At 33.7% G+C, this 16963-nt stretch overlaps 1 protein-coding gene across 4 annotated transcripts in view; it reads right to left on the bottom strand.

The window, feature by feature from the left end:
- The window catches only part of LOC127713092 (heat shock 70 kDa protein 12B-like), a 114706-nt gene that overhangs the window by 90341 nt on the left and 7402 nt on the right, over positions 1 to 16963 (bottom strand). The window contains exons 3-6 of one of the 4 annotated variants that reach the window (XM_052219717.1): positions 10066 to 10128; positions 2987 to 3205; positions 2236 to 2365; positions 1316 to 1708 (exon numbers count right to left, since the gene is read on the bottom strand). In XM_052219717.1, the coding sequence (XP_052075677.1) occupies positions 1316 to 1708; positions 2236 to 2365; positions 2987 to 3205; positions 10066 to 10128 (805 nt within the window). Of the gene's footprint in view, positions 1 to 4; positions 1709 to 2235; positions 2366 to 2986; positions 3206 to 8812; positions 8856 to 10065; positions 10129 to 16963 lie in introns of those variants that run through there. The other 3 variants (XM_052219716.1, XM_052219718.1, XM_052219715.1) reach the window with 3 other exon arrangements.

Below are 16963 nucleotides of genomic sequence, written 5' to 3'. Positions count from 1 at the left end.
CAAATTAAAAAGTATAAAACATTATTGTAGCAAATCAACATCAGTCAAACACAATCAAGTACAGATCAAGGTCTATACTATGAGCGATCCAAAAAAATAACTTTATGAAAATGCGTCTTTAGTCCTTTTTTAAATAAGTAAAGTGATTGTTCATTACGAAGACTTGCTAGGAGGATATACCACTGAGTCCCGGACGCCACATCACAAAGTACTAAAAATTGGATAAGAAATCATGCCGTCCTTCACACTAATATAGGTCACTGTGACAGTACTTCAGAGTAGATTACCTAAAGCAACGGTATACACGGTTTTTAAGCACATTTTATGTCAAAGAAAACACTTTCCTGAACATTTTTTTTATTCCAGTAACTATAAATTTGCTAGTTGGAAAATGAGGATTTGTTCATCAGACGCAAATCATTCCTTAATTCTTTAATTGTTAAAATTATCTACTACATGTATCGTGTAAATAAATATAAGTGAATGAAAATATAAACAAAAATGATTTTCAGATTTTGGGGACGACTATTTGTTATTTGCAAGGGGGAGGATATTTTTTGTATTCACTCATTTTTTCTGTTCTTACCAAATTCCTCTACCCAGAAAATCAAATGATCGTCCCCTACATATCAAATTGAATGTTAGAATAAATTGAATTCCGCTGTAACTGTTTGTCTTGACTTTTTATCCACTGCCTTCACTTCTAATTCAGTATTCCCTATAACAAATGACACTTTCACATCCCTCTCTTCCTGGCAGACGTCAGGAAAAGTAATGATTACTGATCCCAACGGCTTACAGTCCGTTTCATCTATGTAAACAGGTTTTTCATTGGATGAAAAATACAATTCAAATTCCATTGTTTTCTGATTGGGGTCTATTGTTAGATATTTGCTATCAATGGATGTACCGGCATCAACAAGTTGGTTTTTTCTGATAATAACATCAAAAATGTGCCTTGCTAATTTCGACCCATTTTTCTGGACAACAAGATGTGCTTCATCGTGAATAGCAGGATCGAATTCATCGCTGATGCCAACCCCATATGTATATCGCATTACACGCGATTGTAGATAGGACGGGTTGTGGCCAAATAATACAGCCCCTTTTAAAACAGTCAACCCTGCTGCTTCTGGTACGATCACTCTTGTATTAGGAAATGCAGATTTCACTTTGTCTTGCATCAAGGAACTTTCTGCAAATTCACCTGCAAGAAGTATCTGAGTTACATCAGATACTGCCAGTTCTTGAAGCCTCGTTTTAATGAGATCTAATATATTATTGATTGTCACATTAAAAAACGCTTTCATTAAACCTATATCAACATGCATTGAGTCATCCTGAAGTTCAATAGCACTAGAAAACTTTGATGCATCTATAGTAGACCGAAAGTTTTTACCTAATACTTGTTTACATTTCAAATCCAAAACAGATAATGCAGATAATGGGATACTGACTTTCACTTTTTGTGAAGTCGTTGTAGAAATATTGCGCTTTACATTTTCGAACCCTTGGAAAATGCCAATGTAAGCCATTGGATAATTTTGTTTAATATCTGAAACAATGTCTTTTCCAGCTATAGCAGTAAACATTTGTAAGAACCTATCGTCCACTGTGGCACCACCATAACTGTTTCCTGTCGCAAAGATCAATTCTCGTAATCTTGAACTTGATATTTTTTCATGAGCTGTAATATCTGTCGTGCCACCTGGAAAGTGAGAAACGAAATGTATTTACTATTTTTTTTAAATACAAGACGATGTGGTATGATTGCCAATCAGACAACTCTCAACCAGAGAACAAATGACTTAGAAATTAGCAATTATAGGACACCGTTCGGCCTTCAACACACTATGACTACCGACCAACTGATAATAATCAACGATCATTATTAACCTTTACCACCTTCAGAAATTGCTGTCGGTGTGTTGCTATCCCATTGCCATACACATAGACCTCACATCTATTTTTTATTCATTTATGAAATAAACCAAAAAATCTGCAAGATTAATTTTGAGAATACTCGTAAATGAGTTAATTCAAACAACCTTTACAGACTGAACAAGTATGGAACTACTCAGAAAAGGGAAAAAAACAATCAAATGCAAGAAATTAAAGTTATCTTACATATTCGTGTTTAAGTCCAATTTACATTGTGAAAGAGAGCATGAGAAACAAACAGACAGACGGGGTGCAAACCTAGGGGACTAATAAACAATTTGTATTTCAATTTACCTCCTAGAGCAACAACTAAGTATTTTGTTCCAGGAAGAGAAGCGTTGAAATCAGGTAACTTTTGTTGACAAAAGATGGATGCGGCTTCCGGTTCCAAAGCTATTTGAAACTGGTCTTCGGGTATACCAATCTACAAGGGAAACAGTCTGAAAATGTATATGTAAGACAGGAAAATCATGCTTAAAAAGTAAAAAGTGTTTATAAAACAGTTGTCAAATTTTGTTTTTGAATGCATGCCACGTTTATCTTTAATGTTAAAGAACTATGCCTTCTTGTTTTTATAATGAATCTGTAAAATGACATTGATATATATAATACGAATGTCCAAGATAAATGTGGAACGTTTATATATTACATGTTTGCTGCCTTGCGATATCAATATTTATTTTCAAATTCAATTAAAGGGAAATAATATTTTGTTCGATCATATCAACTTCATTATCTTGGGTTTTTTTTAATGCACATAATTGCATTTTGCTCCCAACAGATAATAAACAACCATTTTGTTGTTGACCCAATATTTAATTTACTCCTGTTTTAAGACTTAAATCACCTGCAATGAAAACGCCCGACATCCATTTTACATGCATTTATAAATGATATGTATAAGGGTGTGACTACAATCCCCTTTGAATCAATGAAGAAGAGGTAATTATTTGTATCTATAGTACAGTATTACGTCTATTTGTCTAAAATCTGCAAAAGTCCATTTTATATTTTAATGGTCTATAAATATGATTTCTCAACTTACAAAGTCAATACTTTTTCGAATGAACTGTTTCGCAGCATCATTCCAGAAGGTCGGAACTGGCATGACCCATCTTATATCTTCCATCTTTACATCTAAGCCCTTACTTTTTATAAAATATACCAGGGATTTCCTGAGTTTCAGGATACAATTTCCAAAAACAAGTAAAGCTTCTATTGGTTTTCCTGACATATCTTGTATTGTCATTTCAGTTGAAATATGCTAAAAAAAATAAACATGTTTATTAATAATCTTGATTTTTCACGTTTTGCTGCATGCCTTGTTTTCTTTGTTATTGTATATGTTTTTATATTCGGTGAAAAGCTCATCAGAGCTTACGTTTAAATTGTTTGACAATATACCAAATCAAAATAAAGTTTTACTTACTTCCTGACTTACTTAAGCAATGGTGTGAATGCAATCGTAACTACTCGTTCATTCTCGGTAGCGAGAACGGCCGAGTAGTAACGATTGGGACTTAATGATAATGAGACAGCAATTCACCCAACAAAGTTATCAAAACATAACAATCAGCATATTACCACACATTTCCTTGTCTATAACACGCTTTTCCAAACTGATGTCCTATTTCACGAATATAACTTCTTTGATTGCGACGCATCACTGCATTTTTTCTTACCATGATCCTCTAGTTTGAGAGGAACCACTCACCCTTTCGGCGGAACGAGTCCCGCCACTTTTGTGTGGGGTTCGTGTTGCTTCTTCTTTCGTTTTTGTCGTTTTTTATGTTTGGTCTGTGTTTCTTTGTTTTTCTCCAATTTTGATTCCCTTTGATATCTTATCCCTTTTTAAAAAAGTTTTTGTTTAGTTTTAGTTGGTTAAAAACAATGTTGGACCGATTTTTTTTTATAGTAAACATATTAAACAGAACTACAAACTAAGCTGAATTTTCGTGAAGCAGTACATGGCACTGTAAGTGCATAACTCTAACGTAACAGTCTGCAAAGTGGGTCGATTAGAAAGAAGGCTGAGAATAAACTCATCATAGATACCAGGATTACAATTTTGTAAGCCAGACGGCAGACGCGCGTTTCTTTTCCAAAATACTCGTCAGTGACGCTCGAATCTAAGCAGTCAAAAAAGTCCAAATAAAGTACGAAATTGTAGAGCATTGAGGACCCAAAATTCCGAAAGCTTTGCCAAATATAGCTAAGGTAATCTATTCCTGGGGTAGAAAATCCTTAGTATTTTGAAAAATTCAAAGTTTTGTTAACAGTCAACTGAGATTTCTACTACAATTAGGAGCTAAGGTATCCCAAAAAAAGAGCAGAAATTTCGCCTGGCAACAGGCCACCTACGGACTCCTTTAAGAGTAGTTGCAATGGTTCTTTAACGTACAAGAGAGAGAGACACTTCCAACTTCCCTACAAGTGTCTTAACCATAGTCATCTGGAGGAAAAACCCACTGTCTTAAACAATAGACATGGAAGTATCTCTACCGTGGAGAAGAGGTCGACTTGCAGTCTTTTACAATAGACAAAGACATCTAGAGGTAAACCTACTTTCTTGACCGATAGACATGCAAGTGTCTCAACATTGGAGAAGAGGTAGACTTGCGTTTTTTACAACAGACAAGTGTCTTTTCCAAAGACATCCAGAGGTAAACCTACTATCTGAAACAATAGACATGCAAGTGTCTCTACCAAGGAAAAGAGACCGACTTGCGGTCTTTTACATTAAACAAGTGTCTTTACCAAAGGCATCTAGTCTCAGAGGTAAATCTACTATCTTAAACAATAGACTTGCAAGTGTCTTTACCGTGGACAAGAGGTCAACTTACAGTCTTTTACAATAGACAAGTGTCTTTACCAAAAACATATTTCATGGTCGTAGAAAAAATCGCAATCAAAGAAAATTTCGGACCAATCATACCAATATTTCGGACCTAATTTCTATTTCAAAAAACAACGGCAGACATTATCTGTTAACAAAGCTCTGTTCATTACCGGTTAATAAGTTAAATAAAATTTTAGAGGATTGCAACACAATTTCATATAGCAGTCCTAAGTATGAAATCGTTCAAATTATGATGGCATATTGTTATTCTAAACTGTTTCCCAAAATTGATCGCCCTGAAGATCATAAAAAACAGTTAATTAAAATAAAGTATGTCAATAAAGGTTTTGATTTTGTAAATATTGCCGGTATTTTTAACGACCATTCTGTTAAAGAACAAATTTCGGGATATTTTGATAATACTGAGCTCCCTCTTATTTGTTATATTTACAAGAAATCTACCCGGAAATTTGTGTTTAATTATAGCCAATTGTGTAAAGATGTTAATATCAGTGAAAATACACCTACTTCATGTAATTGCATTAATTCCGAATACATTTATGGACCCATTTCCCATGTTATAACAGGAGATCTTAACATCGTTCAAGACCGAGAGTTAAAATCATTCCTCAGTAAATGACCTAAATATCGTCCCCCGTCAATTATTAATTGGAATGAGTCATCCACGACTCACTCCATACTTACTGTTTGAAATGGATAAAACGGGAAAAAGCTGACAAAAAATCTTTGGACTCTTTTTTTAAATCAGTAATGAACATAGTTGATATACGTATTCAACATTTTAAAGAACATTTTACTCTTAACAATAACCACAATAAACCTATTTCTCGTATCAAACATAAACTAAAAGAACTAGCCAAGGAATTTGTTTTTGTCCCGGCCGATAAAGCTGCTAATAATATTATTATTGTTTGACGTAAATTTTACATTAAGGTTCTGAAAAAAGAAATCACCAATTCACCAACATTCCAACTGACTCCATTTTCAGAAAACGACATCTGTAACAAACATAAACTTTTAGCTACCGCTTTACAAGCAGAACCAAATACAATGAAAGTCCCAACTATGTATTGGCTTCCGAAGCTACACAAAACACCTTACAAATATAGATTCATTTCGTCTTCAAGCCATTGTTCCACTACTAAATTGTCTATTCTTTTTACCAGTACACTTGGTACAATCAAAAACCTGATAATAAATTGTTCAAATAAGGCCTTCGAAAATAGTGGAATTAATTACTTTTGGAGTGTCAAGAACTCGTTGGAAGTACTTGATAAATTGCATGCATATATTGGTGATTTTGAATCTGTTCAAAGTTTTGATTTTTCTACCCTATATACCACATTGCCTCACATTCTCATTAAGAAAAAATTCACACACCTAATTAAATGGGCATTTAAAAAGTCAGAATGTGAATATATATGTTCAAACTCTTTAAGGTCATTTTTTAGTAGCAATAAACAAAAAAACTATGTCAATTGGACATGCTTTGATACTATATATGCCCTTGAATTTTTACAAGATAACATTTTTGTTCGCTTTGGAGATTCCGTATATCGTCAGGTTATCGGAATTCCAATGGGGACTAACTGTGCACCACTTATTGCGGACCTTTTTTTGTATGGCTATGAGTTACAATTTATGACAAAAATCAGCAAAGACCCATCGAAACAACATCTGATACACAAATTTAATAATACTTTTAGATATTTGGATGATATTTTGGCTCTCAATAATGACGACTTCAGTATGTATACTAAAGAAATTTATCCTGTTGAACTTACTTTAAATAAAGCTAATACTAACAATGACCACTGCCCTTTCCTCGATCTTGATATCTATATCATTAACGGAAAGCTTAATACTAAAATATATGATAAAAGAGATGATTTTTCATTTCCTATCGTTAATTATCCATTTTTAGATGGTGACGTTCCCTTGTCACCATCTTACGGTGTTTATATATCTCAACTTGTACGATTCGCTCGTGTATGTAACAATGTTTTAGATTTTAACGAGAGAAATTTATGTATTACTGAAAAATTATTACACCAGGGTTTTCGATATCACAAACTAGTCAAAACATTTACTAAATTTTATCATCGGTATAAGGACATCATTCGTAAGTATAGCTCAACATGCAGACTTCTTATACGTTCAGGTATTTCACATCCAATTTTTTATGGAAATATTCTTTATAAAGCACAAAAATGTCAGTATTCACCTCTGAAGCTAACAAAACCTTTAAATAGACTTATTAAGAAGGGATATAGTTACGATACTGTTGTCAGGTCATTAAAGATTGCATATTTTGGCGTTAATATTGATTCACTTATAGGGTCTTTGCATCGGCACTAAACACATTTATTTAAAAACCAGTTGTTGGCATGACACGGGTTATGTTCTTCTCATATATGTTATGATGGTATGATACTAAACCCCTAACGGGAAGGATTGTGCCTGATATTCATATGATGAAGACATAATCTTTCAATCAGTTTAATTGAAGTCTGGAGCTGGCATGTCAGTTAACTGCTAGTAGTCTGTTGTTATTTATATATTATTGTCATTTTGATTATTTTCTTTGTTTACATCTTCTGACATCAGACTCGGACTTCTCTTGAACTGAATTTTAATGTGCGTATTGTTATGCGTTTACTTTTCTACATTGGCTAGAGGTATAGGGGAGGGTTGAGATCTCATAAACATGTTTAACCCCGCCGCATTTTTGCGCCTGTCCCAAGTCAGGAGCCTGTAGCCGTTGTCAGTCTTGTATTATTTTTAATTTTAGTTTCTTGTGTACAATTTGGAGTTTAGTATGGCGTTCATTATCACTGAACTAGTATATATATTTGTTTAGGGGCCAGCTGAAGGACGCCTCCGGGTGCGGGAATTTCTCGCTGCATTGAAGACCTGTTGGTGACCTTCTGCTGTTGTCTGTTCTATGGTCGGGTTGTTGTCTCTTTGACACATTCCCCATTTACATTCTCAATTTTATAGTCTAAGTGGTAAACCTACTATCTCAAACAATAGATATTATAAGTGTCTTTATCATGGAGAATATGTCGACTTGCTCTCTTTTACAACAAAGAAGTGTCTTTACCAAAGACATCTAGATGTTAACCTACTATCTTAAACAATAGACATGCAGGTGTCTTAACTTTGGAGAAGAGGTAGACTTGTGTTTTTTTAGAAAAGACAAGTGTCTTTCCCAAAGACATTCAGAGGTAAACCTACTATCTTTAACAATAGACATGTAAGTGTCTTTACCGTGGAGAAGAGGTCAACTTGCAGTCTTTTACAATAGACAAGTGTCTTTTCCAAAGAGATCCAGAGGTAAACCTACTATCTTAAACAATAGACATGCAAGTGTCTTTACCGTGGAGAAGAGGTAGACTTGCTGTCTTTTACAATAGACAAGTATCTTTACAAAAGACATCTAGTCTAAGATGTAAACCTACTATCGTAAACAATAGACATGCAAGTGTCTTTACCGTGGAGAAGAGGTCGACTTGCGCTCTTTTACAACAGAAAAGTGTCTTTACCAAAGACATCTAGATGTAAACATACTATCTTAAACAATGGACATGCAGATGTCTTAACTTTTGAGAAGAGTTAGACTTGTGGTTTTTTACAAACAAAAGTGTCTTAACCAAGGACATCTAGAGATAAACCTATTTTCTTAAACAATAGATATGCAATTGTCTTGACCTTGGAGAAGAGGTCGACTTGCGGTCTTTTACAACAGACAAGTGTCTTAATCCTTATCCTTTTGAGGATAACCCACTGTCTAAAACCTTAAACATGCAAGTGTCTTTATCATGGAAAAGGGTCGATTTCCGATCTTTTACAATAGACAAGTGTCTTTACCAAAGACTTCTAAAGGTAAACCTACTATCTTAAACAATAGACATGCAAGTGTCTTTACCATGGAGATCTAAGAGATGGACCTATATACAAGATAGACAATAACGACACAGAATGTTTGCTTTTTTTTATCTTAGCATTTACCTCATTCTCATAAAGATTCATTTTGAATTTATGTAAAAAGTCGTTTCCAAACCCTACGAACTCTTTTTCGGGATTAAGTAATAAACACGTTGGGAATTTTTCAGAATGCTGTATGTCTAAAGGATTCTGTCTTGTCGAGAATGCAAATCCAGAATATGTTGTTCCTAAATCCAATGCTGCAACGACTGTATAATCAGCTCTACATGAAGTTATATCTACACAAAAAACATAGATCAACACCTCATAGTTTTCATTATGTCAATGCATGCACCTATCTAAGACGACCCCAGACATATTCATAATTTATACATATTGATTGGTAATGAATATTGAATATATAAAACAAATAATAATAAGGTGAATTGGTATGATTGTAAAATGATACAATTGTCCGCCAGAGACCAAAGGACAAGTATATAAAGAACATAGTTTAATTGAGTTATCTCCCTTTTACAAAAAAAAAAAAAACAAATCCGAAAAAAAAATCTACTATCATGACCTATTAGTCATTACGAATGTTTAATTGAATGATGTTGGTTTTTTAACGCCATTTTCAGCACTAATTGCTTTATCGTGATGGTCAGTTTTTATTGGTTGAGGAAGCCGGAGTGCCCGGAAAGAACCTTCATCAGGAAAACTGACAATCTAAGTGAATTAAGATTGGAGTCGATCGCGTCTGTTATTTGAAGGGTTTGAACTCACAACCTCAGTGTTGACAGGCTAGTGATACAGTAGTTAAACTACGTTTTTTTCTCTCTCTCTTGAACTATTTAGGCCACTCGACCACAGAGACCCCCCAATTACAAATGCATTATGCGTATATCTGACAAGTAAAGTATAACTTATTGGATTCAGAAAGTTAATTGTTAACTGGAATACTCTGGATCCAATCGGCAATCCTCGGGTGTCAGATGGAGGAACGGAATCGGCCGAGTTTAGACGAGTACGTGACTCTGTATCCTATCATTTTTATTTTATTTTTGTTATTTTTGGTTTTATTAGTAAGTTGCATATATGAATTTGGTGTACAGTCTGTATAGTATAATATGGTCGACATTCCTTCTATTTGTTATTTGCTATTATATGGCGCATCATTGCTCAATTTGTTTCAATTTTTCATTGGAAGCTCCCCACTCAGTAACCACACAAGAAACCTCACTCTAACGGGAAATACCCGTCCTACGTTAAAGTCTAATACATATATTAGAATCTCACTGTCCAACCACTCATGGATTCCAAGAATTTTTACTTACGTTTGGCCGTGTCAGTTGACATATTCTCTCCTGAGTCTGTGTCTGAAAGTGTGCCATGCTTTGCTGCAAAGGTTTTAAAAAATAAAAATGAAGGCCTAGGCATGATTAATCATTTATTTACCGACCATTGTTCTAATGAATGAAAAAATGCATATTAAACTTTTTTTTTTATTCATTTTCGTCGTATCTTACTTTGAAACAAGACTTCAATCAACGATAGTCTAATGAGGGTCTGGAAGGAGTTAACAGAATAGAGAATAATGTGCACAAAATTTAAAAAATAAAGAAATGAAGACCCCCTAATTTCATCACCACCATCCAGACCCTCTTTGAAATTATGTGCCGCGACGATTTTGACTAGCAATAACGCTGCTTTACAACTACTGTAGATCGATGTATTAAGTCGACGTTTGTATCATGAGACACATTTTTATTTTTAAATACCACATGTTGACTTTTTAATGGCTTTTGGTTGTTTGTGTATTGCTATCCGATTAACATTAATAGCCCTATTCTCTTGCATTGAAGTGAGGTATATCAAACGCTAAGTTTAGCTGAAATTATTATTGCTAGGAAATTTTATATACTAAATATGTATTTACATATAATTTCCATCCGAATGGACCAGGATGTACATCGTCTTCTTATCTTTTAATACATCAGCTCGTCTATGTTCCCGCCGCACTGGAAAGAAATTTTTTTAACTGTCATACATTTCATTATTGTCGTAAATTAAGTACCATTAGATCCTTGTGAAAATACAAATGACGCGTTATAAATTTGTGCGTCCAAAACGCTTTTCTTGATTAACGCTTATGACCCAAAGGGACATACAAAGAATTATTTATATAGCCAAACCCATCTATAGTCAACTTTGCTCGAATGAGTTTAAACCCTTAGAATATTTTTTAATTTCTAAGTTTGTCAAGGGTGATTGTAAAGGTACTTGACTAGCAGATATCGATTCAGTGCTTAAATGGTGACTTGAACATTTTGATGCTATAAATTCCTTATGCACCTCATTGTATCATAATACATTTGGTTGTAGACTGATTGACAAGAAAATGGCATCAACAGACAACGAGTTCTATAGCAAATAAAGAATATAGTAGAATTTGTTGAATTTATTAGACAACTTTCAAGTAATCTTTTAAAGTAAAAAGTGTTCAGAAAAAGATCAAATTTCACATTTAACGAGTTACAATAACTGTTACAGAAAACCATAAAGAAATGTATATTTAGTTAAAAAAGCCACTTTTATTTTCCTTTTATTTAATCAATTTTCAATTATATTTGGATTGAAGAATATGCGCCTATCAAAATTTTGTTAAAGTAAGCTATACGAAGTCTTCTCTAAAATTATTTTTTAGTTGTTCACAATGTTTCTGCATGCAGAGAAAACTTGGGCGAAAACACCATAAAAACAACAGTTTCCTTCATTTTTAGCGTATTCTCCTCTGTTTCGAAAGATATTATCAATTGAAAATTTGGCGGGAGATGATTCTCTCTAGATTTTTCATACATTTAACATTAGCACCCTTTTTTCATAAGTTATGAAAAATAATAATGATTCTAAAATTTTTTCAAAAATTGATTTTAAAACTATATGTAATAAAATCATGAAAAGAAAAGTAGGGGTTAGCGGGCAAAATTTGTATTGGCTTTATATGGATAAAATTAGAAGTTTCCGAATATCTGACAAAAAGTAAAAAACCAAGAGTAGCAAACATCCTTAAGGGCATACGATACAGTAGAGATCCCTCGTTGATTTTTTCTTGAAATTTTGGTAGATGGTCAATTTCGATGTGTACTTTTGAAATATGCAAAGAAAAATATACCTTCATGACTTACTTTTTGAGATAATTTGGTTCGAAATTTGCATATTTGAAGGAAAAACCCTGAAATTTCAAAAATCAGGACTTTTAAGGAAAGTACCAATACTTTTGAACAAAAAGTCATAATTTAACCGGGTTTTTTGTAAAATGTTCCCTTGATCCATGGCATCAGCATGCTGTAGCAAGTTAACGGTTGAAATAAATAATTATATCCTAAATTCTTTTAATACAAGTGAAATAAAGAAGATGAAAATATTTTTGCGTCTACACAGAAGTGCAGAAAAAATTCTATCGTTGATTTTATCTTAAAATTTTGGCGGAGCGTTCTTGAAACAGAACTTGATTGATTGCAAAAGAAAAAACGGGGGGTCCATGTGTTTGTTTTTTCAATAAAAGCAATAAACCTTAATTTTTATTGGTAAACGGGACGTTTGCCAATAAGGCGCCAAACTACGTTGGAATAAGTTTTATTCGCAACAACGTCGTGAAATCTTTCCCGCCGTTCACTACTACGTTGTCAATTTCAGTGGTAGAGCCAAGGTGTTTTTTTTAAACCAATGATATTAATTATGAAAATTAATAAAGCTGGCTCCTCGTAAATAGCATCATATTTGCCAAACCTTTATGAATTGTTACGAAACTTGGATTGAAAAAGTATTCTAGTAAATTACTTTTAGAAAAGAACTGTTCGGAAACAAAACAGATATATATATAATAAAAAAAATAATTTGCATCTCTGCATGTCCGACATTAGTCATACAATTCATGCAGACAACACAGCTTGAACATAGTTTTAATTATTCAAAAGGCCCCGACATGACAAAATGTGCAACAATTATAAAGTAAGGGGGATGATATAAAAATAAGGACATTTGGTATGATTGCAAAAGAGACAACTATCAACCATAGTTCAAATGACGAAGATAAACGCTATTAAAGGTAACCCTACGGCCTTCAACACAAAAAAAAAAGAAAAAAAAAGCCACATCGTATAGTCAGCTTTAAAAAGCCGCGACATGAAAATGTGAAATAATTCAAACAAGAAAACTAACGACCTACTCTATAGGCATTACATGAACACAAAATCATACCTACATTAAATCGGGTCAGCTTAGTCCATTACAGTGTAGTATAACATTTCATACAGCAGTCGATATAAGAGCATGAAATTTAATGATTCTGTATCAATAGATAAGTTACCTAAGCTTGTCTTCAGGGTATTTTTTTTATTACGGCACATATAATCATTGAATTACTTGTCTGTATTATACCTTTAATCTAGGAGTGAGTGCAACCACATTGTTTGTCCGGTCCAACAAATATTTTGTTTCTTATCTGAGAAACTTCTTTACAAAAAGACTTCGTATTGTTCAGTAACTTAACATCAATGAGTTGCAACTCTGGTCTGTCAAATACCTAATTCCTGTGTGCCGATTTTTCTCTCTCAATATGTGCATAGAGGATATGCTTGGCACATCAACGGGTGCGTTTTTGTTTTTGGGCTATAATACGGGGCTTATAACTGTGTCATTTTAACTGACAGTTCTTCTTCATACACATATATATTCCACGGGTCAAATTCTAAAAATGTAGTTAAACTCTTTATTTTCAAAGTCAGGAACAGTAAGATGCGCTCTCATTATTTATTACGTATTTTGTGAGCCAAATGGTGAAGTTACTATATAAATTACTTATTGTTTTGGTTTTCTTTTTGTGTAGTTGGGTTTCTCTCTCATCGACGTCTTATGTTTTTCATATCTCTTATTCATTTCCTATATGAAATAACAGACATACAAAGTTAAGAATGTGGATTTGATTTTTTTCCCATTCCAAGTTAATATTGTTGACTTCCTTATTAATGAATAGATATAACAATTCTCGTGATTTGGCCGATTTTCATTGCAGGTACTTTTTTCAAATTCGCGCAATCGGGATTATGACGTCAGTGAATTTTCCGCAAATGTGACTACATCTAAAGCGACGTCGCGAAATGTAATCGTTCTTATTAGAAACATCGCGAAATTACAACGTTCTGATTAACAACGTCGCGAAAACAACACGAAAAGTTTTGAAAACGTTATTATCTGCCCCTGCTACTGTATCGTATGCCCTTAAGTGCAATAACTCTTAAGGTGCATTCACACGATACGATTTTCCATTCGATTTTCATTCGATTTTTACCTATGCACCTGCTTTCGACTAAAATCGTACCGTGTGAACACTAAAATCTGAAGTCGAATGTCAAGTCGAAACGTCGTTTTGAAATCGAAACGTACGCTATTTCCATTCGACTTTTTAACTGGAATCGGATCGTGTGAACGCCTAATCGACTTATTTTTTAGTCGATTGAAAAAATCAAACAAATAATTCTAATCGACAATATTCCAATTTTCACATCATTCGTAACGTTTTTATTCGTAAAGGGAACAATGTCATCTTTTGTTCATAAACCTGGCTATTCTGCGCCCTACAGTATATGTTATGTCAAACTAGTTTTAAATTACGCTAATTAAACTAGAAATTTAAGAAAAATATATTTTTCAGATAGCGAGGTGGCCCTAATTTAGAAAAAGACAATTCATTATACCTGTTTGGACCTGAACTTCAATATTTCAAATTTATTTTTAAATCATTAGCATCTCATTTTGATAAGAACCAAACAGGAATTTTTGAGAATTTTTCAAGTAAGATGGTTTAAATGAAATACAATGTACATGTACATTAGAAAATGTTCGTGTGGTTATTCAATTATTTAAAACACTTACGTATACGTCACATATTGTTCGTTATTTGTTTTTACATGCATTTCATTCCGGACCCCCCTTTTTTTACCAGACCTTTACTTATAAATTACTAGTACCTATTTGAACTTACGAGTGCGAGTGCAATGTAACACGTAAGCGCGTTTGTTGACACTCATTCTCCAGACATGGCTGACATGATAGCCGTTGAAATACTAGACAATAACGAAGAGCAGAAAGTATCTGAAGACTTGGATTTCATCGACCTCTATGAAAATGAGCCATCTCTATGGGACGTTACTTCCCAAGCGTATCATGATAAAATTGAGAGGAAAAGGGCCCTAGAGAGAATGGATGGCAAAATAAACATAGGAGGTAAATGCTTATATATATATATACAGTAGTGTCCGGTAATCCCGCCCGTCCGGTAAACCCGCCCATTCCCATTTCTTTTCTTCCGTAATTGTCACTTCCGTGAATATTTCGTCTGCTATTTCATACATAGTAACTGTACTTATCATCACTGCATGTCAAATTTTAAAGAAAAATCCTTTATTACGAAAATATCTAGTGATATATATAATACAGTTCCTTAAGCTAACGATAATCATATTATTGCTTACAAAACTCATTTCTGACTTGAAATTTTTTTTGGATTATCTGGAATCTCTTTATAAGTGGTCTATTAATAAATAGATCACCTTTCCTTTCATAAAATTGTGATAAACTGGCCCTCCATACATATTTTCTGCCCATGGGCGGATTTACCGGACAAACACATTTCCAATAAAAACACGGATGACCCACTTGTTTTGTTGATTTTAAAATTTACTTCAGATATTTTTTGAGAAATGAGATAAAATACTCAAAGTTGATTTGTCAGTAAATCGATTTATATTAAATTTGCTACAATTTGTATATAATTAAGCAGAAATACATACGGTCAAAGCCTTATGTGGGCGGATTTACCGGACTGCATCGTATGTAATGAATATATTGAAAACTTTACGTTTAAACATTTGCATCACTCCATTTTTAGAAGAAGAAAAAAAAAGTGTCTAATGTTGCATCAATGTTTTCTTTTTACATAAAATGGGGGATAACTCGTATAAATGTATAAAATATAGTGACGTAAGGTTCCTAAAGGGAACTTTAATTGTTCATTTTTTTCAATTAAAACAGAATCTTTCTATATAAAATTGAGAATGGAAATGGGGAATGTGTCAAAGAGACAACAACCCGACCATAGAACAGACAACAGCAGAAGGTCACCAACAGGTCTTCAATGCAGCGAGAAATTCCCGCACCCGGAGGCGTCCTTCAGCTGGCCCCTAAACAAATATATATACTAGTTCAGTGATAATGAACGCCATACTAAACTCCAAATTGTACACAAGAAACTAAAATTAAAAATAATACAAGACTGGCAAAGGCTAGAGGCTCCTGACTTGGGACAGGCGCAAAAATGCGGCGGGGTTAAACATGTTTATGAGATCTCAACCCTCCCCCTATACCTCTAGCCAATGTAGAAAAGTAAACGCATAACAATACGCACATTAAAATTCAGTTCAAGAGAAGTCCGAGTCTGATGTCAGAAGATGTAACCAAAGAAAATAAACAAAATGACAATAATACATAAATAACAACAGACTACTAGCAGTTAACTGACATGCCAGCTCCAGACTTCAATTAAACTGATTGAAAGATTATGTCTTCATCATATGAATGCTATTTCAACAGACTGTCATTTAATCTTTTCGACCTTTGTATTAAGCAGAATTTTCAGGAATATTTGTTGTCCCCCCGGTTTAAAATAAAAGTAACCCAAAGTAATGATATAAATATTCGAAAACAGTGCGATTGCTTTTCTGTTCAAATTGATTTTAAAAATATGCAGTAAGGAACTTAATGTTATTTTTATTGTCATCTGCTATTAAAGTGCGTCATTCTCAATTATTTATCCGACAGCTTATGGCGATCAAGTTTGTGCTTTAATATCGGTTATAGGTAAGATGTCTTTTTGTTTCAGTTGATAAGATCAATAAAAAAATCAACAATTTGAGAACCTATTATAAGAGGGAAATGAATAAGGTGGAAGATTCCAAGAGAAGTGGTGCTGGGACATGTGAAATCTATGAGAGTAAATGGCCTATGTACCAGAGTATGGACAAATTTCTCAGAACTCAAGTCAGAAAAAGAGTATCTAAATCAAATATTGTAAGTACAAATGCAGATTAGCCCCACCCCCCCCACCCCCCCACCCCCCCAAAAAAAAAAATGAAACAGAAAAACGATAAAAAAAAAACATTAAAAAAAGTCAAA

This window comes from Mytilus californianus, unplaced genomic scaffold, assembly GCF_021869535.1.
Source record: "Mytilus californianus isolate M0D057914Y unplaced genomic scaffold, xbMytCali1.0.p SCAF_8, whole genome shotgun sequence".
Taxonomy (NCBI): Eukaryota; Metazoa; Mollusca; class Bivalvia; order Mytilida; family Mytilidae; genus Mytilus; species Mytilus californianus.
This window is presented reverse-complemented; position numbering and strand designations above follow the sequence as displayed.